The 26,964-nt window shown below is 43.4% G+C and overlaps 1 protein-coding gene across 1 annotated transcript; it reads left to right on the top strand.

Moving 5' to 3' along the window:
- The first annotated feature begins 198 nt into the window (after positions 1-198).
- LOC115474738 (vicilin-like seed storage protein At2g18540) lies at positions 199-24,065 on the top strand. Its single transcript, XM_030210380.1, has 3 exons — positions 199-270; positions 12,941-13,270; positions 23,251-24,065. The coding sequence occupies exons 1-3, from the start codon at positions 225-227 to the stop codon at positions 23,874-23,876; spliced, it is 1,002 nt and encodes a 333-aa protein (XP_030066240.1). The 5' UTR covers positions 199-224; the 3' UTR covers positions 23,877-24,065.
- The last annotated feature ends 2,899 nt before the right edge of the window (positions 24,066-26,964 follow it).

Raw genomic sequence — 26,964 nt, 5'->3', positions numbered from 1 at the left:
TCAGAAATCCACGACTGGCCTATTTCAAACTGGGTAGCTTGGTAGCTCCAATGTTGATAGACAGAAGAAGTATTGTACTCTTAAACAGCTGAAAGCAGAGAAGTTGAGGGAGAGAGACAACTTGATGGCCCCTTCCCAGCCTAGTTCTTATCTCTCCTCACCAGCTTTCTCCCGCACTTTCTACAGCACAACTGAAGATGGAAGCTGCTTCGGGTCTACAAAGGATGAGAGTGCTCCTATGCTTGCTGTTTGTTCCCTTCACAGCTCTTTGTAAGTAGAATGAGTTGTTTCCTACCAAAGTACTGCTCTATTTTCTCCTCTTGCAGTTATGATTTATAACAATGAAGGAGAGCCCTCTTTGTGGTTCCCTATCAAAGAGAACATTTGGAGAAAATGCTGGTCTCTTTTGAATGTTATTCGTGCACTGTCGCTGCTCTTTCACAGAACACTGCTGTGCAAGGAAGGGTGTTGCTATAGCCAGTGAGTTTCTGACATTGTTGCCTTGGTGGGTTTGTTGTAGCCAGGTTCTGGGGCCAGCTTGCAGGAAGAGAGAGAGAACAGAACTTAGATTCCCTTGGAAGACACTGGCTGCACTTTTCTTGTCCTGCAGCTGAACTGCAATGCCTGTGCCCACATTCCTCACTAGACTCCACTAGCCGTAGCTTTTCTAAGCTTTATCCTAAGAAGTCTTTTTCTAATGGATGTGAACTATAGGCAGAAAATGAAGTGGCTGCACCTTGTGACTCAAATGGACTGGCTCATCCCTCATTCCCACCATACCACTCTGTGTACTCCCTGGCATTTATTTCATATCTCATCTCCAGATATTGATGGAGAAGTAATTTTAATTGATAGAAGAGCTAGAAATATATTTGGAGTGGGGGAGTAGCCTATTGGTTAGTGCAGTGGGCTGAGAGCCAGGGGAATCAGGTTCAATTCCTACTGCAGCTCCCTGTGACTCTGGGCAAGTCATTAAGGAGGCCTTTTACTAAGGTGCTCTACTGGATTTAGCACATACTAAATCCATTAGCACACCTTAGTAAAAGAACCCCTTACCTCTATTGCCCCAGGTACAAAATAAGTAACCCTATATAATATGTAAACCACTTTGATTGTAACCACAGGAAGGCAATATATCAAATCCCATTCCCTTTCCCTATGTATTTAAAAGAGTAGCTATACCAACTCCTTCCTTCCCCAAACTATGAGAAATGCCTAAGGTGAGTGATAAAAAATGTGATGAAAATCAATAAAAATGAGCACATACAAACAATGTAGAATAAAATAAAATACACATAAAAATATAAACTTTCCAACTGCTATCCAGGGCTTGTACTTTCCAATGTACTACCCAGCCAATGTACAACACTCCTCACTTCACCTTTTCACACCTGCATCCCTTCATCTAAGTGCCATCCTTAGGACAAAGGAACAACTCCTTTTCTCATAAAGGAAGTTTTACTCAGGGAATACCTGCCACTGACTCTAGTTCATCAGTGTGCATTTTTTTTCCTTCTGCAGGGCAGGATTAAGGTATAGGCAAGCTAGGTACCTACCTAGGGGCAAGGCATTTAAGGGGGCCCTGACAGGTGTGTTAATTCAGCAGATTACTCTCTTGATTAAATCAGCTGTTGGCAGAAAGAACAGCAGGAGTATGCCAGGGACGCCGCTCTCCATAGAAGTCTCTATCCTCCTCACCCTCATGCATTGCCTTCCAATTAGCAGAAGGAATTAATGAACAGCATTGCCTCTTACCTGCTGCCTCCTTCTCTAGAAAATAAAATAAGCTATGCTGAGTCAGACCACTGTCCATCAAGCCCGGTGTCCTTTCTCTGACATTGTCCTAAGATACCTGTGGAGTCTCTGATTTCCTCTACCCTATTTAATTTGGCGTTCTTTTCTGTTTTCTAATTAGTCTGTACACCACTTTGTTATGTTCTCAGGAAAACCATAAGATATTACAAAGGGTCATACACTTGGGCTACAGAAACCCGAGGGAGCAGTACCATTTAGGAGGAGAAGTATTTCTGTGATCGGAAGAAGAGCGAGACTTGTGGGTTAAGGTGGCCAAACAGGTAGAAAGGTTGACAGCCAAAGCAAGAAGGATGTTTGGGTGCATAGGATGAAGAATGGCCAGCAGGAAAAAGGAGGTGATATAAGTCTCTGGTGAGACCCCATTTAGAGTACAGTGTGCTTATTTTATTTATTTTTTTGTCTATTAGATTGTAAGCTCTTTGAGCAGGGACTGTCTTTCTTCTATGTTTGTGCAGCGCTGCGTACGCCTTGTAGCGCTATAGAAATGCTGAATAGTAGTAGTAGTAGTAGCAGTTCTGGAGACCGCACCTTCAAAAAGAGATAACAAAGATGGAGTTGGTCCAGAGGGTGGCTATTAAGATGGTCAGTGGTCTTCATCATAAGGCATACAGAGACAGACTCATAGACCTCAGTATGTATACTTTACAAGAGAGAGAAGATATGATTGAGACATTTAAATATCTCCACAGCATAAATGCACAGGAGGCAGGTCTCTTTCAACTGAAAGAAAGCTCTGGAATGAGGGGATATAAGATGAAAGGGATAGACTCAAAAGTAATATAAGGAAATCCTTTGCAGAAAGGATGGTGGATGAGTGGAATGACCTCCTAGTGAAGGTGGTGAAGAGGACTGTATCTGAATTAAAGAAAGTGTGGGACAGGCTTGTGGGATCTCTTAGGGGAAGGAGGAGATAGCGGATGATATGGCTGAGCAGACTGGATAGGCCATTATTTTCTATGTTTCCAAGTTTTCTATTATTCAATGCATCAAGTTGATAAAGTTAATTATTAGGAAGAAATCAGATTCAGTTTTGTCCCCTAGGAGCACGGTGCCTGAACTCCTTAAATTTAAATCAAAATCTGGAAAAAGAACTTGAGGATACAGTCATTCCAGCAACCTTGAGTTTTTAATTTTGTGTTGGAATAAAATAGAGACTGAATGCTGCATTTGTCCTTGTGGAACCATGACACTCAGATCCTAAACTGTAAAGTCTGCGTGTTCCCGGATGTAGTACCTCTTTTTGTCAGTTTGTGTACTGATCTGGATATTCAAGTTTGAACTGTTGGTATGCAGTAAGTTCATGTAAATGTAGGTTTATTCCATTGCAGATTAGACATTTTATGCTGATCATATGAACTCTTACAGTTTAATTAATGCAGCGCTTGATTTTTTCGGTTGCATTAAATTCTGTTTTGTGGAGGCTCGACAGATTCTCCTGATGAAGACTGTCCAGCTGAAACACAGCCTGTGTTGAGTTTCCCTGTCTGGGACTTGCATCTACGTGCTCTTTACCTGTTAATGTCATGACTCTTGGAGCTTGGTAACTAGAAGCCCCAATATCATGGAGTATAACCCTAGCATACCAATCACCTGAAGTCTCTATTATTTTTATGAAGTCTCTTTTATTGAATAAATCACAGATAATTTACTCACAGATAGATGTTCAGAGATGCTGCTTCAGGATGCAGAGACTTCTTAATCTGAAGGCTGTGGGAGATGGAGATCTGAGGAGAGGTAGTTGTATTGCAAGGGGGGGGGGGGAAGATAGTTGAACAGGTAGAAATAGTCCAAAGCTGGGTGACTGGAATGTGCAATATCTCATTTGGGAGGAGATATCTTCAGGGTAAAAATCCAGGTTTGTTACAGGGAGTTTCAGCAGGACAGAGCTATCTGGCATAGGATGATGCATGCTCCATGTCTCTGGCTAGATGGTACCCTGTTTCCCCGAAAGTAAGACATCCCCTGAAAATAAGACCTAGTAGAGGTTTTCCTGAATTGGTAGATATAAGGCCTCCCCCGAAAGTAAGACCTAGCAAATTTTTGTTTGAAAGCAGGGCCGCCGAGAGCCGGACAAGGCCGCCCCCCCCACCCGAGGTCACCGGGCCCCCCTCCATCCACCCTCTGTCGCTCCCGGAACTAACCTTAAATGCCTCCTTTCACTTTCGCAGCAAGCAGCAGCAGGGCAGAACTCTCCTTCCTTCCGTGCCCTGCCCTCGTGGACGTTACGTCAGGCGAGGGCGGGACACGGAAGGAAGGAGTGGCCTGCCCTGCTGCTGCTTGCTGTGAAGGTGAAAGGAGGCGTTTAAGGTTAGTTCCGGGAGCGATGGAGGGCGGGCAGGCCAACCCCGATCCAACCCCGATGTTTCCACGAAAAATAAGTCAGCCCCTGAAAATAAGACCTAGCGCATTTTGGGGGCAAAAATTAATATAAGACAGTGTCTTATTTTGGGGGAAACACGGTATTAGAAAGCCTCGTGGCTGAAAGGACAAAGAGGTGTTGGGAGTTTACACAGGCTCAGGGAGGAGTAGATAGAGTCCAATGGGAACAGAGCCTGCCATCGGGTAGCAAGGGGTGGTCCTAGAGATAGGAGGAAAAGGTCATACCTGGTTGACCTATCAGGACAGAGATTGTAAGACTGAACAGGGAGTGATAGCAGGAAGACAAAAGAGCCAAGATTGGCAGAGAGAGAGAGAGGATGTCTGGACAGCCTCACAACCAGTGGTAACAGTTCTTGCACAGCCAAACAGGTGTGGCTGCACTGCCTGTGAACTACATTACCCACAGTGCCTTGCTCATGTATCTTTGCAATGAGATACTGCAGCAGCGAAAGTCCTTAGAAATGAGAATAACAGTAAAGGCATTACACACATTTCAGGATCACGTTATGAGCTAGTGCAAGGCTGTCGGGGGACAGAACAGTTAAAGGAACTGTTTTTGTAACATTTGGTCATCCTGATAAAAGTAACATAGTGGATGATAGCACATAAAGATCTCAATGGTCCATCTAGTCTGCCAGTCACATTCACTATCAATTCATGATTAAGCCAACAATGAATGTGATATATAGTACTTGATCATTGTCTTTCTTTTGGCATTTCTGGGACATCGACCATAGAAGTCCGCCCTGCACTGTCCTTAGTTTCCAACTACTGGAATTGCAGTCAAAGCCCACTCCAGCCTATCCAAATCCATCTTGTCATTTGCGGGACACCATCAAAGTCTGCCTGGCACTGTCCTCGCATTCCAAATACTGGAGTTGCCGTTGAAGCCCTCTCCAGCCCATCCTAAACTGGATTTGCCATATGTGGGACACAGACCATACAAGTCTGCCCTGCACTGGCTTTAGTTCTTCACAGCAGGAATCACCATCTAAGCACCACTCAATACGTCAACACACATGCAACCATTTAAGTTTAATTTTTTATACCATTCATTTTCTAATTAGAGGTCCTCTGAGTTTATCTCACACCTTTTTGAATTCCGTCACCATTTTTGTCTCTACCACCTCCCTTGGGAGGGCATTCCAGGCATTGACTATCCTGTCCTTGAAAAAGAATTTCCTGACATTACTCCTAAGTATACCACCCGTCAACCTCAATTCATGTCCTCTAGTTTTACCACTTTTCATTCTCTGGAAAAGATTTGTTTCCATAGCAATACCTTTTAAGTACTTAAACATCTGTATCATATCTCCCCATCACTCCTCTCCTCTAAGGTATACATATTTAGGTCTTCTGGTCTCTTCTCATACGTCTTTTGGCACAAGATACGGCCTCCAAAAATAAACACAATACTCCAAGTGGGGTCTCACCAATGACTTTTACAGGAGCATCAACACCTCCTTTCCTCTGCTGGTTATGCCTCTCTCTATGCAGCCTAGCATCCTTCTAGCTATGGCCACCTCCTTGTCACAGTGTTTCATTATCTTCAGATCCTCAGACAATATCACCCCATGGTCCCTCTCCCTGTCTGTGCATATCAGCCTCTCACCTCCTAGCACATACGGCTGGCTTCCTTGGATTTCTGTTCCCCAAGTGTATCACTCTGCACTTCTGCATTAAATTTTAACTGCCAAACATTAGACCATTCTTATAACTTTTGCAGATCCTTTTTCATGTTTTCCACTCCCTCTGGAGTGTCCACTCTGTTACAAATCTTGGTATCATCCACAAAAAGGCAAGCCATACCTTCTAACCCTTCAGCAATATTGCTCACAAATATATTGAATAGAATTGGCCCCAGCACTGATCCTTGATGCACTTCACTACTCACCTTAACTTCCACTGACTGAATTCCATTAACCACCACCCTCTGGTGTCTCTCTGTGAACCACTTTCTAATCCAGTTCACCACTTTGGGTCATAACTTCTGCCTGTCAAGTTTATTTAAGTGCCTCCTATGAGGAACTGTTTCAAAGGTCTTTGCTGTGTGGGGACTACGCACAATTACCTTGTCTCAGTTAGAGAACAGGTAAAGAGGGGAAGGACAAAAATTACAAATAATGGTAATTTAGTACTCTGGGATTGGTTAGGTCATGAACTACCCCTTCTCAGATCCAAATTCATTACAGTCCAAAAATAACACTGAAAGAAAAGGACACACGGCTCAGATATTAGGAAAAATAGAAAAATTGTTTTATTAGATATATTGGCAGCAGTAATAACAATGCAAATTAGAGACACTGTGCTTATGCAGGGTTACCCAAAATGATGGCAGAACATTGAATTTATTTACCTGTCAAGGTAGAATGAGATAAGGCACACTACTAAAACTTATAGGACATCTGACTCCCAAGGCACTAAGAACGGAAAGATAAAGACAGTTCAACTTGACAGATGGCAACACTCTTGCAATCACGAACACTGGATCCAGAGGCCATCAGGGAGCTGTCAAACTCCTTTTGGTAAGGCAGGCACCACAGCTGGGGTGGCAGGTATTTTCCCTCTTGGGACGGCAGTGACAGAGACCCCAGGCTGGTCAGTAAATGGTAGCTCTTCCTATGCAGGGCAAGAGCAAGCAAGATGGCCACTGGTTTAATGAGCTTTCACTATGTGACCGGCTCAGCTGGCTGTAGCAGCTGTTGCGCAAACTACATCAGATAACAGCCAGCCCCTCATGTTTATTTGAAGCTCTTCTTATACCTTTCCCTCAGGATTTGAAGAGTCATGTTGACTGATGACCAAATATTATGCCTTTGGGGCCTAAAAGCCCAGTTTCAGATGCCGTACTGTTTTTCTCCTGATCATGTACACAAAATTTGTTATTCACATTTATTTTAGCCTTTGTTATCCTTGATGGGTCAGCAATGTGCTTCTTGCCTACTGTATTCACAAGCCTCTTGCATGGAAACTGGCATGGCCTAAGTCTGTGAGAAGTCAAGTTCACAATATAGAATAGTACCTTTCTGTAGGGCCACATTTGTCCCCACAGCTGAAATCCATCTAGTGCATGTTCTCAATCCAATTCTCTGGTCGCCCAGTCAAAGAATTTAATCATATTTGTTTGCCACAATTTACCTTTGGTAAAACCAGGTTGTCTCAGATCTTGTAGCCCATTCGATTCCGAGAAATTCACTATCCTTTCCTTCACTTTGGAGATGGGTTGTGTCAGGGGAAAACATATTTTGTCCTTCAGGGAAAAATACCCACAGAAAAAGTAAAGTTGCAGACTTTGGGGGTCTTTTACTAAAGCTTAACTCAAGTTATACTACTACTACTTATCATTTCTATAGGGCTATGGGCATTGCTACAGATGTGAGCTAAGCTTTAGTAAAAGACCCCCTTTGTAACTACCTGCTCACGTTTGAAAATTGTTCCCTTAATGACAAATAGAGATGCGGTCTCCATACTGTCCACAAGATGGTGCCTCTGCTCCATAAAGAGAAGATTTTTCCACATCCTGACTTTTGTGTTTTACAAAATGTGATCATTTAAGTTCATTAAGCCAAGGGCATTTTTTGAGGGGTACTTAGTACCAGCACCTTTTCCATTGTCTGCTAAAATTGACCCATGGACCCCAAGTTTTAATGACAGAGCTCAGGTTCTACACACCAATTCTGTCTTGTAATAGTTTCTATGACTAGTTGCAGGGGGCCTGGCTATTATGGGGTGGGTCCCTCAGTGATCACCCCACTCCTGAAGGGTGGCCTAGCGTTTGAGTACCGGCACCATTTTTGCTAGAAAAAACACACTGATTAAGCCTAATTAACTGATCTTACCCACTGAAAGAAATACAATATATATTAACTAGCTAACACTTGATAGTACTCACCACAGGAAGCTATTCACTCCTTTTGCTCCTGTTATCTTTCCTGTTATCTTTCCCCAGCCAAACCAAACCCAAACACAACACTTTCACAATCTCACCCATCTCCTGCAGTCTCTCCCTCTTTTTCAGTGCCCCCTCCTTGTCCCCCAGCAGTCAACCTCTCTCCTCTCAACCCCCCCCCCCCCCACTTCCTTTTTTCCACAACAGTATGAATGCTGGGGAGTTTCTGAGCATTGGAGTGTTTCCTCAAAGCTATGTAGGACTCCTGGCTTCAACAGAATTGTTGCCAGTAGGGAGGAGGGTGCTTCAATATTGTGGAGTGTTCACTATTGAAAATGTGATATTGAAATAGCACCACCGCTGGTAGGACTCCCACATAGCTTAGAGAGAGAACTGAGTGGTGCTAGGAGTTTCCGTCAGCCCCTCTCTTCCCTTTTTTCATCTTTTCTCCTCTCTCTCTCACCCCATTCTTCTCTTTCCCCGCCTTGTCTTTCCTCCTACTCCCTTCCCTTTTATCTTCTCACTTCATCCTCATTCTGTTTCTTCCTCTGTTGCCTTCCCACAGTTGGTGGGTTCTCTCTAAGTCTACCTCTGGGCCCGTACTGGAGCAAAATCCTCATTATTAGAACAATACTGTCTATCCCCCTGGAGCTATATATTATGACCCTTAATTTAGAACTTCCACATCAGCTTCTCACCCTCCCCCTCCCCCCCTCCTCCCACTATTATAGTTCACAGTTCAATTTTATTTAATATACTGCACATAAAGATATTTATCTAAGTGGTTTACACTTTAAAATATTAGGGTTAAAAGGGAGGATAGAAACTAGAGGTGAGTGGGATTACATGGGAAATGTAACTAAATTAAAAAAACAGAAGCAAAATATAATTAAAATATAATTAAAATACAATTCAAAAAAATGGACACATAACGGGAGGAGGGAAGCGAAAAGAGTGAAAAAGCAGTCTCACTATTTATTTATTTATTTATTTATAGCATTTATACCCCACAAGTTTGGGTTCAATGTGGCTTACATCAAACTTTAAAGCAAAGTACAATAAGGATTAAACAAAAGTAAAAGACAATGAGGTATAACATCATAGCAGCAGAATGACTCATTTGAAAATAACAAACTAGCTAAGAGAATTACAGTGGCCAATCGTGGCAAGGAATTCACTAAGGGCCAGAACCCTGTTTACTAAAGTGCACTAGCGTTTTTACCATGTGCTAAACGCTAGAGACACCCATATATTCCTATGGGTGTCTCTAGCATTAGCGCATGCTAATTTTTAGCATGCACTAAAAATGCTATGTGCCTATAGCACGGCTTAGTAAACAGGGCCCTAAATAAAAATACTTTCAACAATTCACAAAATTTTAGGTAATCAGAAACACGCCTGATTGACTTTGGCAGGGAATTCCATTGTTTAGTAGCTTGGTATGAGAAACTGGCATCATGAATTGATTTGTAACGGAGATTCTTACAATTCAAAAAAATGGAGAAGTAGATGGGCATTGCGTGATGGTAATTGCAACAAGTGTTGCATATAATCAGGTCGAAGGCGGAACAAATTTTGATAAACAAAGTTTAAAGGTGACTCTTGCTTTTACAGGAAGTCAATGCAACTTGATTAAAAGAGGGGCTGATATGGTAAACCGAGGAGCTTTGCATACAAGACAGGCTGCAGTGTTCTGGGCTGTTTGAAGATTTTTGATAACAGAGATTTTCAAACCTGAATAAATGGCATAATAATAATTAAACTTGGACAACATTAAGGATTGTACTAAAGAACGAAATACTGAATTTGAAAAGAAAGGCCTCAGTCTTTTAAATCTGTGGTTCAAATCATAAATACTGGTCAATAGTTATTTCCAGGATTTTCAAGGTGGCAGAAAAAGGGTGACACATTATCAATAGAAAAGTATTGGTTTGTCAATGGGTGAGCAGAATTAGTTAGCATTAGGAACTTAAGGTTTTGTATCTATTTAGCTTCAATTTGAAAGCAGCAGTCCAAGATGCCATCAAATTTAAGCCTGATTTCATTCTAGGCAGGACTTCATAAATGGTAAGTAAAGTGTAATAACATCAACATAAATAAAGGTGTTAAAGTCATGCAAATCTAGAAATCTACCGGGGGGGGGGGGGGGGGGGGGGGGCATCATTATGTTAAATGGAATGGGAGAAAGCAGGGAATCCTGGGCCACACCACATACAGAGAGCCAGGGTGAAGATAAATTACCAGATAGCTTAACTTGATATTGCCTAGACTTTAAGAAACCAGTATACCATTGCAGGGCTTCTCCACAAATGCCAAACTGATCCTTCAGGCCCAATAAAATATCAGGTCCACTGTATCAAAAATACTAGACATATCAAATTGTAGCATCAATATTTTCTTGCCCCAACTTAGGTCCACTCTGAAGTTGGTAATCAGGGTGGTAAGGACTGTCTCTGTACTGTGTGAGGGTCTAAATCCTGACTGAGAACTATTACAGTTTATGGTTTAAAAGGCTTAGCACACACTTTTCTTCAGGCAGTGAGTGTTCACATTAAAATCCAGAAAAAGGAAATGAACTCCATTTCACCGAAAGGATAGAGAAGCATGAATAGAAGTAATATCTTCCTGCACAACAGAGTAGTGTCGAGACTGAAAGGCAATGAGGCTTTCATTCTTATCACGCTGTACTGCCTTCAGACTGGCCAGTAAAGGTTATTGTAAATGGGTGAGTTTTATCATTAACTTGAATTTTTAAAGTTAATTAAAAGTTATATAGGTGACCCATATAACCAGTGATCCAAGACCCATAGATTATATGACCCATCCACAATATATTGAATATAATCCATGACAATTTTGTTTAACAAGGAGAACATAATTCCCAAGCATACTGCCAAGTTACTAATCATGGGAATGTCATTCCCATGCATTTCCCCTCAAAATGACCACAATAATAGATAACAGTGTGAAGAAATATTTGAAATTGAGTTTGAATAGGTAAGCCCCTACTTTAAAAAGATGGGTCATGTTTTGAATATACAGATCCATGACCCATCTGACCCATTCATTTTGTGTGACTCATTTGACTTTCTGACCCATGACCTATTGACCCATTTCTTGCTCTGCTTCAAGGATGTCCACTGTGGTGTAGGTCTTGGTATCATCCACAAACAGACAAACCTTTTCTTCTAACCTCAACTCAATATTGCTCACAAAGCTACTGAATGAAGTCGGCCCCAGGATCAGTCCCTGAGGCACTTCCCTAGTCATCTCTTTCTCTCCTCAGAGGGAATTAAATTTATCATCACCCTCTATTGTCTATCTTGTGACCAGTTTTCAATGTAGTCACTACCTTGAGACCCAACCCCAGGTTGCTCAGAACTTTCTATGTGGGAGAGTATAAAAAGCTTTACTGAAATTCAAACAAAACAAATAGCATATGTCTTTGATCTAATTCTCTAATCACCCAATCAAAGAAACCAATCAATTTATTTGAAGTAATCTGCTTCTGGTAATATAATGGTACCTTGGATCTTGCAACACACTACATAATAGGAGAGTTCACTGTCGACTATCCCTACTTTCAGGAGTATGTTCATTAGTTTTCCCATCACTGATGTAAGGCGAACCAGCCTGTACCTCCTCCTTTCTGTTACCACTTTGATGAAGAGGCATCATATCTGCGCTTCTCCAGTCCCATGGAATCACTTCCATCTTCAAAACTTTATTGAACAGGTTCTTCAGCAGACAACTTAGAATCTCTCTGAGCTCTTTTAGAATCCTAGGACATATCCCTTCTGACCCCATGACTTTGTCCACTTTCAGTTTTGCTAGTTCACTGTCTTCTGTAAATAGTGCCATATCTATTCTCCTATCATATACAACCTTACCAGCAATCAGTGTTCCTGCTCTAAAGTTTTCTTCATTGCATACTGAATAAAAGTATAGCATTCAAGCATTGCTACTTTTCTCCTCATCTTTCATCATGCATTGCTCTACCATCTTTCTATCTTACAGTTCCTTCTCTGGCTTTCCTCTTTTCTCCCACATACCTGAAAAACATCCTATCATCTCACTTTCCTTTTTTTTCCTCTGTAACGGAATTCAAACATGCGTGGGATAAGCATAAAGGAATCCTGTGCTGAAGGAATGGATCCTCAGGAGCTTAGTCAAGATCGGGAGGCGGGGCTGGTGGTTGGGAGGCGGGGATAGTGCTGGGCAGACTTATACGGTCTGTGCCCTGAAGAGCACAGGTACAAATCAAAGTAGGGTATACACAAAAAGTAGCAAATATGAGTTATCTTGTTGGGCAGACTGGATGGACCGTGCAGGTCTTTTTCTGCCGTCATCTACTATGTTACTGTGTTTTCTTCCATTTTTACCATCCTGATTTCTTTCCTTGTGTCTCTCTCCATTTTCTCAGATATTCTTCCCCGTGTTCTGCTTTTTGAAATGCTTAGTGTTTATATTTTCCATCCTGCACAGACTTACAACTTGTTACAGTTTTTACTGCAAGCACCAAGCTTATGGCTGATCCTTACAACTCCACCAGCATTTTGATTGATGTAGAGGGAAAGGATTTGAAGGCCTGTAGGCAGGGAAATGTGATGGATAGCATTGTGTTTGGTTGGGGGTGGGGGGAGGAGAGGAATAATGTGGTTGACCTTTATGAAGGGAGGTGTCTACCTTTGCAGTCTTACCCAAGAAAGACTGCATTGGTCTCAAACTTGCATCTGTATCTAATATTAGGTTTTGGCAAGATAACCGGTTTCAGTGGCTGAGATAATTAACCATTGTTTTTTGTTTTGTTATTTTGTCAGTGATAAACTATAATATGTGCTCTTCTCTCACTTCCAGCTAATCTGAGTATAGGGGGACCTAAACGCTTGACTGTGCAGACAGGGGAAGATGTATGGCTGACATGTCTAATCCGAGTGGGCGATCAGTCCCTTGACGCCACTCAACTCATAGTGCACTGGTCGAAGAATGGATTTGACAAAGCTATCTTTAATGGAACACCTCGATATGGACCACCAGGATCTAAGTTATCCATAAAGGAGTTTGCAAAGGGGAATGTCTCGCTTTTCCTGCCCTCAGTTAAGAAGATGACTGACCAAGGAATGTATCTCTGTGACATCCAGTATGCCGAATCAAAAGGCCAGCATTACATAAATCTGAATGTCCAAGGTGAGGCATGTAACTATTCTATTCTATCTATGTTTTGTATACCGCTGTTGACCATTGTCCTCCAGCTTTGCTCCAATCAGAAGTCAGTCCACAGTCCTCCTTGATTCAGCATTTGTTACTCCAACTGAAATGCAGTCCATGGTCCACTTCTAGTACTCCAACAAGAGGTCAGTACTTGTGTCTAGTAATGGTCTCTGGCAGATAAACCTCTCATCTCCCCAAAAAAGACGAGCTCAATATCCACCTGTTCAGGCTCACCTGCTGTAGGGTCTTTGTTTGAGTCCCCCTTTACGGTTATGGTGAGTCCGTGATCCCCAGCAATCAATTGCCTTTTGGTCCTTTTCAATCTTCAGGGTAAACAGATATCCCCTCCCCTGCCTACTTTCGGGGCCTAATAGGGTCTTTTACTCTCTTCTCAGGTTCTATCAGCAAGCAATGTCCACTATCCATCTTCCTATGCAAATGAGATGCTACTATCTCTTTGGTTCAATTGCAGGGAACTGTATTAATAGAATCCAGAAGGTTTAGTCCCCCATTCCTGGCATCTCACACATAGCCTTCCTTGACTGGCTACAACCTCTCGTGCAGGTTCCCAGTGTGTTCGCCCTAATTATTCAAGTGGGATATGGGACTATCCTCAAACTCAGGTTGTCATTCTATAAGGCCAAGTCCTGGTAGAGCCAGGAATGCTCCCGTGGTAGAAAATTATTTTCTACTTTGGGAAACTGTACGTGCCAACTTCAGAAGTACCACCGGGCGCCTGCACTACCCCAGCGGTAGGGTCGATTTGCCGCATGCTAACTGCGTAGTAGCTCTACCACGGCTTAGTAAAAGGGCCCCTAAGAAAAGAAAACTCCATGAGGAACTGGAGGCAAAAGGAGAAAAAAAACTTAGAAGAGAAAAACCTGAGCAGAATCCGTGCAACTAGCATAAAATGACCTACATTACTAAGGATTAAAAAGTGTTTTAAAGGAATTCCTAATCAAAGAAAACAATCTTAGCTTGACTAATTGCTAACTTATAACATCTAATTTCTGTCCTCCAAATAATATACGATTTCTTTTTCAGATTCTTTCAAATCTTCTTCAATGCTTTTTTAATAACGCTAAACACTCAGTGAACCATGGATAATTGGCCTTTCATAAATTATTTGCCATTTTAAATTTTGCATTTAAACACAAGACTTAAGTGAATAACTACTTGAACAGAATAGGATGCAGAAAAAAATAAGGAAATTAATCAATAATAGAAAAACATATTGGGAGAGATCAGTGGTGTGCTGGTAAATGTTTAACAGGCTCTCTCCCCCGTCCTCCTCTGCGCCCCCCCAAATTGCAGAGCTGGCTATAGCCGGGGAGAGAGCCTGGGGGGGGGGGGGGGGGGGTGGCAATGCATTACTCTAGGAAAAAAAATTAAATGATCCCAGGTTCCAATCTAATTCATGTTTAATGTGCGATAAAATGCCATAAATAAGTAGTAAATAAATATAAACTTTTAATGTTGAGCACCTGATTCTCAAAGTGAACATATTCCAAACACTATAATGAAAATAAAATGATTTTTTTTCTACCTTTGTTGTCTGGTGACTGTTTTTTTGATCATGCTGGCCCAGTATCCGATTCTGCTGCTATCTGTCCTCTTAACTCCGTTTCCATGGCTTCCTTTCCATTTATTTCTTTCCTTTCCTCCTATCTTCTTTATTTCTGGTCCTCAGCTTCTGCCTATTTTATTCATCCATTTGCAGTTTTTCTCCTCTCTTCCTTTTCCCTCATCTCATCTCCTTCCTCACTCTTCCCTCCCCTCCATCCATGTCCAGCATTTCTTCTCTCTCCCCTCCTCTCCCCTGCCCTGCATGCACCCATACCCAGCGACCCTCCTCTCCCCTGCCCTCCATCCACCCATGTCCAGCGACCCTTCTCTCCCCCTGCCCTGCATTTACCCATACCCAGTGACCCTCCTCTCCCCTGCCCTCCATCCACCCATGTCCAGCGACCCTTGTCTCCCACTGCCCTGCATGCACCCATACCCAGTGACCCTCCTTTCCCCTGCTCTCCATCCACCCATGTCCAGCAGTGACCCTCCTCTCCCCTGCCCTGCATGCACCCATACCAGCGACCCTCCTCTCCCCTGCCCTGCATGCACCCATACCCAGTGACCCTCCTTTCCCCTGCCCTCCATCCACCCATGTCCAGCAGCGACCCTCCTCTCCTCTGCCCTGCATGCACCCATACCCAGCGACCCTCCTTTCCCCTGCCCTCCATCCACCCATACCCAACGACCCTTCTCTCCCCTCCATCCACCCATGCCCAGCGACTCCCTTCTTTCCCCTGCCACCCCTCCTGAGTTGTTCAGCGGCGACCTCTCTTCCCTCCCTCTGGATCTGTCCCTCACCGACCTGTCTTTCGAATTCTTCGGGGCAGGCAGTCTTGCCTGCCCGCTGCCAGCGTTGACTCTCCCCTGCCGGTTCACGCTTCAAAATGGCCGCCGAGACTTACAAGGGCGGCCTCCAAGAAGTCTTGCGAGGCCGCCTCTGGAAGTCTCGGCAGCCATTTTTAAATCGCGAACCGGCAGCGGGGGAGAGTTAGCACTGGCAGTGGGCAGACAAGACTGCCTGCCCCGAAGAATTTGAAGGACAGGTCAGTGAGGGACGGATCCGGAGGGAGGGAGGAGGGAGGGAGGAGAGCCGGCTCGCGGGTTTTAACAACCGGTTCGCAAGTCGGAAGAAAAGCTAACAACCGGCTCTTGCGAGCCAGTGTGAGCCGGCTCCAGCACACCACTGGGGGAGATTCTATATATGGCGCCTAAAAAAATCGGCACTGAAATCAGTGCTGACTAAGCATATTCTATAAGCAGCGCCTAGTTAGGCACAGTATATAGAATATGCTTCGTTGGCATCATAGAACCTAAAACTACGCACATCCATTTACACCATCGAAAATATGGCATAAATCCCAGTGTGTAGATTTAGGCGCACTGGGCCATATTCTATAACTATGCACGTAAATTTCAGAATGCCCACGAAACACCCATTTCCCTGCCCATAACCACACCCCTTTTTGCTTGTGTGCATTAGAAGTTAGGCGCACTGCATTACAGAATGCGCTTAGTGAGTTGTGCAAGTAAATTCTAATTATTGCCAATTAGTGCTCATTATTGCTTGTTAAGAGATGTTATCAGTGCTGATTAGCTTGTTAAGCCAATTAAGTTATGCACATTGTTATAGAATACGCTTTGATTTCAGCGCGGATCTCTAGGCACGCTATATAGAATCCGGAGGATTATCCTCTCGTAGCCCCCAATACTGGGATCCTACAGTAATCATAGAGTCTAAACAATTCTCAAAAACAATAAACGTGGCCTAACAAGCAAACCTAATATTATGCCCAATGTTAACAAATCATGTTCTAATTTTCAAAAAATTTCACATTTATGCCCTATACTGGAAGCCTGTCACCTATCTGCTGAGGAAATGTATTATCTAGAAATTGTTTAAGTTGGGCAGGATCATAAAAAATATCTCTCAAATCTTTCAACTTAATCAAACATTTCACAGGAAAACGGAGAAAATATCTCCACCATTTTGGACCACTCATTGGCGCAATTCTAAAAAAGCCTTGCGCCTCATCTGGGTATTCTTGTTCGTCCAATGTTGTAGTGATTGCAGCGTTCCATATTTCTACCTTAAATGGAAAATTTGAAACTGTGGTATCTAACCTGGAAATTGCTGATTGTCAAAAATTAGCCAATTCAGTCTTTTTTTTTTCCTTCTCAAATTAAGGGCTTCTTTTACAAAGCAGTGCTAGCAATTCCCACGCGGCCAATGAGAGGAAGCCCATAGGAATTGAATGGGCTTCCTCTCATTTGCCGACCAAAAATCGCTAGCGTGGCTTTGTAAAAGAGGCCCTAAATGTATTCGGTTGAATCAACTGAGTTGTAGCATTCAAATTCGTTATATAAAAAGTAAGATTGAAATAATCAGACCAGATCAAAGTTTCCCAAACTTGGGACTCCTTTTACAGAGCGGCACTACTGATTAACATGCACTGAATGCAAAGAAGCCCATGGGAACTGAATGGACTTCTTCGCGTTCAGCGCACACTAATTGGTAACGCTGCTTTGTAAAAAGAGCCCTTGATGATTTATCAAAGAATTTGTTATTGTCCCAGAATATGCAAGAAAATCTAATGGCCTTTGTTAAGTGTAGGAATTGTAGGACCTAAAATAAGGTGTAAAGAATCTAAAAATTGAATGAATTGAACAGTGCAAGGGTCAGTGATATCTTTTAGGTGTAAATTAAGATCTCTCAAAAATATTAAATAAGTAAAAGGGAAATGGGACTTGATATACTGCCTTTCTGTGGTATTTTGCAACTACATTCAAAGTGGTTTACATATGTACAGGTACTTATTTTGTACCTGGGGCAATGGGGGGTTAAGTGACTTTCTCACAGTCACAAGGAGCTGCAGTGGGAATTGAACCCAGTTCCCCAGAATCAGTCTGCTGCACTAGGCTACTCCTCCACTACTATTGTAGAAGAGTAAGAAATAGACTTGTATAACTTTCGTTGAATTAGATTCGAATTGCTAGGGGGACTATATATTAAAATCATCCCTAACGTGCCACAATTAATTGGATCCATAAATTGGCACACCACTAACTCCAATTTTCATCACAAAGCCTATCTATTCATTTAGCAAAAAAGAAGTCCCTACAGATCAGAGCAAGGCTCCCTCCTTTCTTATGTTGTCTAGAACAATTTATAGCTTTAAAACTTGGTGGACAGATATTTAGAATATAAGGTGAATTAAAATCAGGAATCCATGTTTAAGTAATAAAAGCAACACCTGAATGGGACCTGTTAGCAGTATTTCTGAGGTTAAAAAGGCAGCAAAGACAAAATTCACAGGCACCTTTGTTTCAAGACCAGTGGCAGCAGCAGTATAAGGGCCCTAAAGAGTTTACAATTCAAGTACAGGGAGGTTGCCTGACTCCCCCTGAAATACACTGTATCAATTTCTCTGAGCTGTTCACCTGAAGAAATTACAGAATGCCTGAATTTAACCTTTCATTGTCCAAGTTATAAATAGGGAGGGGGGTCAATATTCAAAGGCTGTTGGACGTCCTAATTTTGTGCCCTCCCTAGTCCTGCTCAAAACACACCCACAACACACCCCCTTGCTATTTGGATGCACTGCAGTGTAAGACATTCAAATTCTGCCATTCCAAAATCACAATTTGGATGTTTTGGGCAGATGGACATTTTTTGGGCATTTTGAGACGTCCATTTGCTTTGAAAATGAGCACAAAGCTCTTTGTTGCACCTATGCTTTTTCAGCATCCTTTCACCATTTTGAGACTACTACCCCAGATTTTTTTTTTTGGGGGGGGGGGCGGGAGTTGACCCATTGACAAAATAGAACATCATCCATACTGATAGACTCTTGACGCAGGTGGTTTTGTTGAAATACGGACCATGTTGGTCTGATCAATAAAAATTTTGAGTTGACGCTCCTACCCTTGAAGGCTCCCTGTGCTTTTGTTTTCGCTGCTTTGAAAATGAGCACCATAGTGTCATCAATAATCACTCTGTCTAGATTGTGAACTTAAAAAGTACATCAGTAAATCAATCTTATGGACCCATAGGCTAACTGAAATAAATGACTCTTCAGTTACTTCTTAATATATTAGAACTACAAATATGAAAAACAAATGCAGAATATGCATTAGTGCCAAAAGCATCTGTATGGATGCTTAGTGGCACTATACATATAGGGATAGATTCAGTAAATGGCACTCAAAAATCAGTTCAAAAACAATTGGTACTCAGTGATGAGCACTCATTATAGAATACTGTTTTGAGTTCCAATTTTGGACAATACAGCTGTGTTTTAGCAATTCTTGGGTGGTATAATGAGTGGAATGAGTGGGCATGATGCTGAAACCAGGTATAATTCACGGTGCCCAATTTGGGTGCACATGCCTGGATTTTCAGAAGGCGTTTGACAAAGTACCTCATGAAAGACTCCAAAAGAAATTGGAGAGTCATGGGATAGGAGGTAGTGTTCTATTGTGGATTAAAAACTGGTTAAAAGATAGAAAACAGAGAGTAGGGTTAAAAGGTCAGTATTCTCAATGGAGAAGGGTAGTTAGTGGGGTTTCCCAGGGCTCTGTGCTGGGACTGCTGCTTTTTAACATATTTATAAATGACCTAGAGATGGGAGTAACTAGTGAGGTAATTAAATTTGCTGATGACACAAAGTTATTCAAAGTCGTTAAATCACGGGAGGATTGTGAAAAATTACAAGAGGACCTTACGAGACTGGGAGACTGTCTACCTTATAATTGAAAGAGAAAAACGCCTAGATTTCGACCCAAATCGGGAGATAGACGTTTATCTCACAAAAATGAATAAATCGGTATAATGGAAAACCGATTTTGGACGTTTTCAACTGCACTCCAATGCGGAAGCATACAAAGTTGACGGGGGCGTGTCGGAGGCGTGGTGAAGGTGGAACTGGGGCGTGGTTATCGGCCGAGAGATGGGCGCCTTTCGCCGATAATGGAAAAAAAGTATGCGTTTGTAGCTAGAATTTAGGGCACTTTTCCTGGACCCTGTTTTTTCATGAATAAGGCCCCAAAAAGTGCTCTAAATGACCAGATTACCCCCAGAGGGAATCGGGGATGACCTCCCCTGACTCCCCCAGTGGTCACTAACCCCCTCCCACCACAAAAAAAATGATGTTTCTCAACTTTTTATTTTCACCTTCAAATGTCATACCCACCTCCCTGGCAGCAGTATGCAGGTCCCTGGAGCAGTTGTTAGGGGGTGCAGTGGACTTCAGGCAGGTGGACCCAGGCCCATCCCCCCCTACCTGTTACAATTGTGCTGCTTAATGCTTAGTCATCCAACCCCCCCCAAACCCACTGTACCCACATGTAGGTGCCCCCCTTCACCCCTTAGGGCTATAGTAATGGTGTAGACTTGTGGGCAGTGGGTTTTGAGGGGGATTTGGGGGGCTCAACACACAAGGGAAGGGTGCTATGCACCTGGGAGCTCTTTTACCTTTTTTTTTGTTTTTGTAAAAGTGCCCCCTAGGGTGCCCGGTTGGTGTCCTGGCATGTGAGGGGGACCAGTGCACTACGAATCCTGGCCCCTTCCACGAACAAATGCCTTGGATTTATTCGTTTTTGAACTGGGCGCTTTCATTTTCCATTATCACTGAAAAACAAAAACGCCCAGCTCACAAATTGTCGAATAAAACATGGACGTCTATTTTTTTCGAAAATACGGTTCGGTCAGCCCCTTCACGGACCCGTTCTCGGAGATAAACGCCCATGGAGATAGACATTTTCATTCAATTATGCCCCTCTGTGCGTCTAAATGGCAGATGACGTTTAATGTGAGCAAATGCAAAGTGATGCATGTGGGAAAGAGGAACCCGAATTATAGCTATGTCATGCAAGGTTCCACGTTAGGAGTCACGGACCAAGAAAGGGATCTAGGTGTTGTCGTTGATGACAAGTTGAAACCTTCTGCTCAGTGTGTTGCTGCGGCTAAGAAAGCAAATAGAATGTTAGGTATTATTAGGAAAGGAATGGAAAACAAAAATGAGGATGTTATAATGCCTTTGTATCGCTCCATGGTGCAACCGCACCTCGAATATTGTGTTCAATTCTGGTCGCCGCATCTCAAAAAAAGATATAGTGGAATTAGAAAAGAGAAGGGCGATGAAAATGATAAAGGGGATGGGACGACTTCCCTATGAGGAAAGGCTAAAGTGGCTAGGGTTCTTCAGCTTGGAGAAAAGGCGGTTGAGGGGAGATATGATAGAGGTCTATGAAATAATGAGTGGAATTGAACTGGTAGATGTGAAGCGTCTGTTTACGCTTTCCAAAAATACTAGGACTAGGGGGCATGTGATGAAGCTACAATGTAGTAAATTTAAGACGAATCGTAGAAAATATTTCTTCACTCAACGTGTAATTAAACTCTGGAATTCGTTGCCAGAGAATGTGGTAAAGGCGGTTAGCTTAGCAGAGTTTAAAAAAGGTTTGGACGGCTTCCTAAAGGAAAAGTCCATAGACCGTTATTGAATGGACTTGGGGAAAATCCACTATTTCTGGGATAAGCAGTATAAAATGTTTTGTACTTTTTTGGGATCTTGCCAGGTATATTATGACCTGTATTGGCCACTGTTGGAAACAGGATGCTGGACTTGGTGGACCTTTGGTCTTTCCCAGTATGGCAATACTTATGTAATTATGTACTTATATACTTATATTCTATAACATTGGCTGCAGATTTTAGAAATGCCCCCGACCTGCCCATGCACATCCTATGGCCATGCCCTCTTTTGGGTTGTGTGCTGTAAGATTTGGGTGCACATTGGGGCCCTTCTACTAAAGGGTTGGCGCATGACAACAGGCTTGCCACCCACCAATCTGGAACTACCGCAGGAGCCCAGCAGTAGTTCCCATCCCCAACACGCACCATTTCCGGTGCTACAAAAATATTTATAGTGCTTACCTTGCGATAATTGTTACTGCTGGCTTAGCATGGGAGCCCTTACCACCACCTTAATGGGTGGCGATAAGTGCCTCCCCCCCCCCCCCCACACACAAATGGCTGTGCAGCAAGTGGTTCACTTACCACATGGCCATTTCTTTTCCAGCAAAAAAGACAGCCCTTTACCAGCTGCGGTAAAAGGGGGCCTCAGCAAGCGTCAAAACACATGCTGTCACTAGCACAGACCCACTTTTACTGCAGCTTGGTAAAAGGACCCCATTGTTATAGAATAGTGCATAGCAAAATGCTTGCCCAATTCCAAATTGGTGCCAATTAGTGCTAATCAGTCCCTAATTACTGGCACTAATTGGCTTCTTAATTGAGCACACATCTTGGACTGTTGCCCAATTTTGGGTGCCATGTATAGAAAAGAAGAGATAGTGCATCTGAATATCTTGGTTTGTGGCTGGAACTGAAGCTTCTCCACACCTCGCACAGAGGACCTGCAGTATCAAACAATTTTACCACAGACAGAATGGGGGCAAAATTTTCTCTTTGAAAACCGATACAAAGTCTATAGATAAAACATAGTCACAGAATTTGTACATAACCACGTTAAGGACTGACAGTAAGACAGGAGAATGCATATCTTATTCTCCCCAACCCTTCCTTTCGATCATCAGAAAGTCTCCTCACTATCTGCACTTCTCAGTTCCTGTAACAAAGGGAAGGGGTAGGAGAACAAATAATCCAATACACTGGCCCATACCTTCAAGACTAGGAATGGGTAAAAGTTTCCCTCCAGAAATCAGGGTTTCTAAAGGTTTTGTTTAAAAAAAAAAAAAAAAAAAAAAGTAAAGTAAAGTAAGGTGGCTGCCATGATAACCCACTTGGATACATAAAAATAAAGGTCAATAAAAAGGTTGCAGGCCCATTTTATATTGAGCTGCTGTAGGAAACTGCTTTGTTTAATGAAAATTATCACCTACATTTTTTACACTGACTTTTTAACAAAAAAAGGTGGATTTGAGCCTGAGACAAGTAACCCCAAATATCAATGTTTTGTGATAATGCAAATAGTCGCAGCTGCATTTCTGTCACAGCAAAACATGTTACAGCCAAGATACCATCCCTCTGTGCACTGGAATATGTGAAAGAAACATTTTTCCAATGGGGATGTAACTGGGCTCATCCTCCAGTCCAAGTGACCTGAGAAACACTCAGCACAAGCATTCAGGATAAAGAATTGTCAATGTTACAGAACAAGCGAGGCTCCCACATGATAATTTTTGTGTTCCTGATATGGCAACATGGACAAGCACATTAAAAATGCACAAGAAAATCTAAGCACCTTGACTAAAAGTTCTACAACATGTCTTAATAAATCTATTGATGTCAGGTTTGGGCCTGGGTCTTGATTTCTGAAACAGACTAGGACACGGATTCCAGCTAATGTATATTTTTCTCTTCCCAGATGCCAAGGTCCCTGCCTCTGAACTCAGGTCAAGAGAAGAGGGGGAACAATCCAGTTTGAGAGAGGAGGAGAAAGCAGAGGAGCAACTCAGGCCCAGAGAGGAGAGGGAGAAAGTGGAGGAGCAACCAAGGTCGAGACAGGGGAGGGAAAAAGTAGAGGAGCAACCCAGGTCAAGAGAGGAGAGAGAGAACATGAAGGAGCAACCCAGGCCTACAGAGGAGACAGAAAAAGTAGAGAAGCAACCCAGGTCAAGAGAGGAGACAGAGAAAGTGGAGGAGCAACCCAGGTCCAGAGAGGAGACAGAGAATGTGGAGGAGCAACCCAGGTCAAGAGAGGAGAACGAGACAGTGGAGGAGCAGTCCAGGCCCAGAGAGGAGAAAGAGACAGTGGAGGAGCAACCCAGGCCCAGAGAGGAAAAAGAGACAGTTGAAGAGCAACTCAGGCATGAGAAGGTGGAGGAGCAACCCAGATTGAGAGAGAAGAAAGAGAAAAAGCAGCAGCAGCAGCAGCAGGAAGGGGAGTCATGGGGCCGAGTAAAGTGGTACCTACAGGTGGGAATGGTGCTGGGCGTCCTGATGATTGGGCTGCTGGTGGCAGTAGTAATAGCTGTTATCTTCAAGGGATAAACAATAAAAGAAAAAGTCACAGCCAGGTGGCCAACTTCTTATACTCAGAGCCTGTGCAACAGGATATACCTGTCTCATACTGTGAGATATATTTGTACCATGGGATACATTCACATCACACAATGAGAGCTTTTTGTACCCTGGGACACACCTGTCTTATGTTATAGGTTATATTTCATACAATAAAATGTTATTTATTTTCATAAACAGAAATAAAACAGTCCCATGTCCCTGCCCCCTTCCAACCAACCAGCATACAAATACACAGACAGTAAGCAGCAGGGGTGTGCAGCCCAAACATTTTTGTTTCATGCCCCATGCTGTTTATGAGGATTTACATCTATTTTGTTTTTTTTTTTTTGGGGGGGGGGTTCAATTAGAAGATCAATATCATTACTAGCAGGGCCGGTCTTAGCAAGTGCGGGGCCCTGTGCAGACCAATTTGGTGGGGCCCCATCCTAGCCCCGCTCCCACCCTAGCTCCACCCCATTGATAAGATTATTCCATTTTTAGACATTTTTTTTATTTATGAAATTTCAAATAAAGACAAATGAAGCTAAACTTGTACAAAAAATGATTGAAATCATGAAACCTCCCCTCCCCAGAAATTATTCAGTTCAAGTCCACTACAATTAGTAGTTCCAATTCTCATAACAAAGGAGAAAATAAGGAAAAATATTAAGAAAAGATCCAGCACAATGCTACAGTGTACAAGGTATGCCAAGAATGCTTTATCTGCCTATGGCTGGAGAGAGGTTGAATGACTCGATGTGGTCCCGGTCCGGGTCGGAGTGGAGGCACGAGGCAGAGTTGAGGCACGGTGAGCGGGGCCCCCTTAAGCGCGGGGCCCTATGCGGCCGCCTTGGTCACCTCTGCCTAAGACCGGCCCTGATTACTAGTGTTCACTCTTCTGAAAAAGTGTGCAGTGTTTGTGGAGAGTACACACTCTTTCCTGATAGTGAACACATTTGTGAACTATTCACGCCATGACTGGTCTTGCTGGGATTGACTGTACACCTGATTTCTGTGACCTCTTTGATCTCTTCCCTACAACCACCCTGGGTCCTAATTTCCTTTTCCTCTTCCCTCTTTATTTAAGATTGTAAACTGCTTTGCTGTGGTGACACTAAAGGTGGTAGAGTAAGCCCTCGATAAACCATAAACCATGTGCAACGGTGCCCGCATGCACAGTTAGGGAAGAGTACGCATTCTTCCGAAAGAGTATGTACACTGCATAAACAATGCACAATCTTTGTGATCAGTGTGTACGTTTTTGGGAGAGTGCTTAGCGACACGAAAACCTGAAATATCAGAGGATTATTTTCTTTAAATGTTGATTTGACCAAAAGACAACACAAAGTGACGTTGACATTCCCCACATCATTGTAAGCGAATGTACATCCCTAGTAAGCAACTAAACTGATATGTGTCTTCAGCACACCTAAAGCCAGTGGTGTGCTGGAGCCGGCTCGCACCGGCTCGCAAGAGCCGCTTGTTAACTTTGCTCGGCTCTTGCGTGCCGGTTGTTGAGACCCGCGAGCCGGCTCTCCTCCCTCCCTCTTCCCTCACATCACCGACCTGACAAATTCTTCAGGGCAGGCAAGACTGCAAATGCTGACTCTCCCTAGCTGGCGCTGCAGGTTCGCGCTTTAAAAATGGCCACCAAGAATTCCAGAGGCGGCCTCGCGAGACTTCGCCATTGTAAGTCTCGGCGGCGGCCATTTTGAAGTGCGAACCGGCAGCGCCAGCGGGGGACTTAGTCAGTGCTTACAGCGGGCAGGCAAGACTGCCTGCCCCGAAGAATTAAAGGAGTCAGATCGGTGACGGGAGGGAGGAGAATTCTATTAACAACTCGGGAGGGGGTGGCAGGGGAGAGAACTAGGGAGTCGCTGGGCATGGGTGGATCATGGAGGGGAGAGAAGGGTCGTCGCTGGGCATGGGTGGATCATGGAGGGGAGAGAAGGGTCGTCGCTGTGTATAGCTGGATGGAGGGCGGGGGAGAGGAGGGTCACTGCTGGATTGGGTAGATGGAGGGCAGGGGAAAGGAGGGTTACTGGGTATGAGTGCATGCAGGGCAGGGGAGAGAAGGGTCGGGTATATTGGTGCATATAGGGCAGGGGAGAGGAGGGTCACCGGACATGGGTGGATGGAGGGCAGGGGAGAGGAGGGTCGCTGGACATGGGTGGATGGAGGACAGGGGAGAGGAGGGTCGCTGGACATGGGTGGATGGAGGGCAGGGGAGAGGAGGGGAGAGAGAAGAAATGCTGGACATGGATGGAGGGGAGGGAAGAGTGAGGAAGGAGATGAGATGAGGGAAAAGGAAGAGAGGAGAAAAACTGCATATGGATGAAGAAAATAGGCAGAAGTTGAGGACCAGAAATGAAGAAGAAAGGAAAGAAATAAATGGAAAGGAAGCCCTGGAAACGGAGTTCAGAGGACAGATAGCAGCAGAATCGGATACTGGGCCAGCATGATCAGAAAAACAGTCACCAGACAACAAAGGTAGAAAAAAAAATCATTTTATTTTCATTATAGTGTTTGGAATATGTTCACTTTGAGAATCGGGTGTTCAACATTAAAAGTTTATATTTATTTACTTATTTATGGCATTTTATCCCACATTAAACATGAATTAGATTGGAACCTGGGATCATTTAATTTTTTTTTCCTGGAGAGAGTAATGCATTGCCGCTCCCCCCCCCCCCCCCCCGGCTATAGCCAGCTCTGCAATTTTGGGGCGGCGCAGAGGTGGGGGGGGGGGGGCGCAGAGGTGGACCGGGGAGAGAGCCTGTTGTTAAAAATTTACCAGCATACCACTGCCTAAAGCACTTTTTTTTTTTTTTTGTAACTATCTTTATTGAAACAGAGGGTTAATACAGAACAACAGGTAAATGAGAGTTTGGAGACTGGAGAGGTTGAGGAGAAAAGAAAGGAAGATTAAGTATATGTTCTCATGTTTGGATTGGGGTTTATGGTGGAGGTGTGGTTAAGGAATATGAAAGTATGGGTGAAGTGTGTCAGGGTATAGAGTTGTGTGGAGGAGATGTATATGTGGTGGGTGCCGGAGCACGTATGTTGTAGATTTGCA

Source organism: Microcaecilia unicolor, chromosome 7, assembly GCF_901765095.1.
Source record: "Microcaecilia unicolor chromosome 7, aMicUni1.1, whole genome shotgun sequence".
Lineage (NCBI taxonomy): Eukaryota > Metazoa > Chordata > Amphibia > Gymnophiona > Siphonopidae > Microcaecilia > Microcaecilia unicolor.
Note: the sequence above shows the minus strand (reverse complement) of the source record. Positions and strands in the feature narration are given on the sequence as shown.

Bases quoted from the DNA above. Each gene is read 5' to 3' on its own strand.
- LOC115474738 (XM_030210380.1), top strand. From the start codon at position 225: ATGAGAGTGCTCCTATGCTTGCTGTTTGTTCCCTTCACAGCTCTTT. The intron at 271-12,940 runs GTAAGTAGAATG...TCTCACTTCCAG, and splicing joins TGTTCCCTTCACAGCTCTTT to CTAATCTGAGTATAGGGGGA. The intron at 13,271-23,250 runs GTGAGGCATGTA...TTCTCTTCCCAG, and splicing joins CATAAATCTGAATGTCCAAG to ATGCCAAGGTCCCTGCCTCT.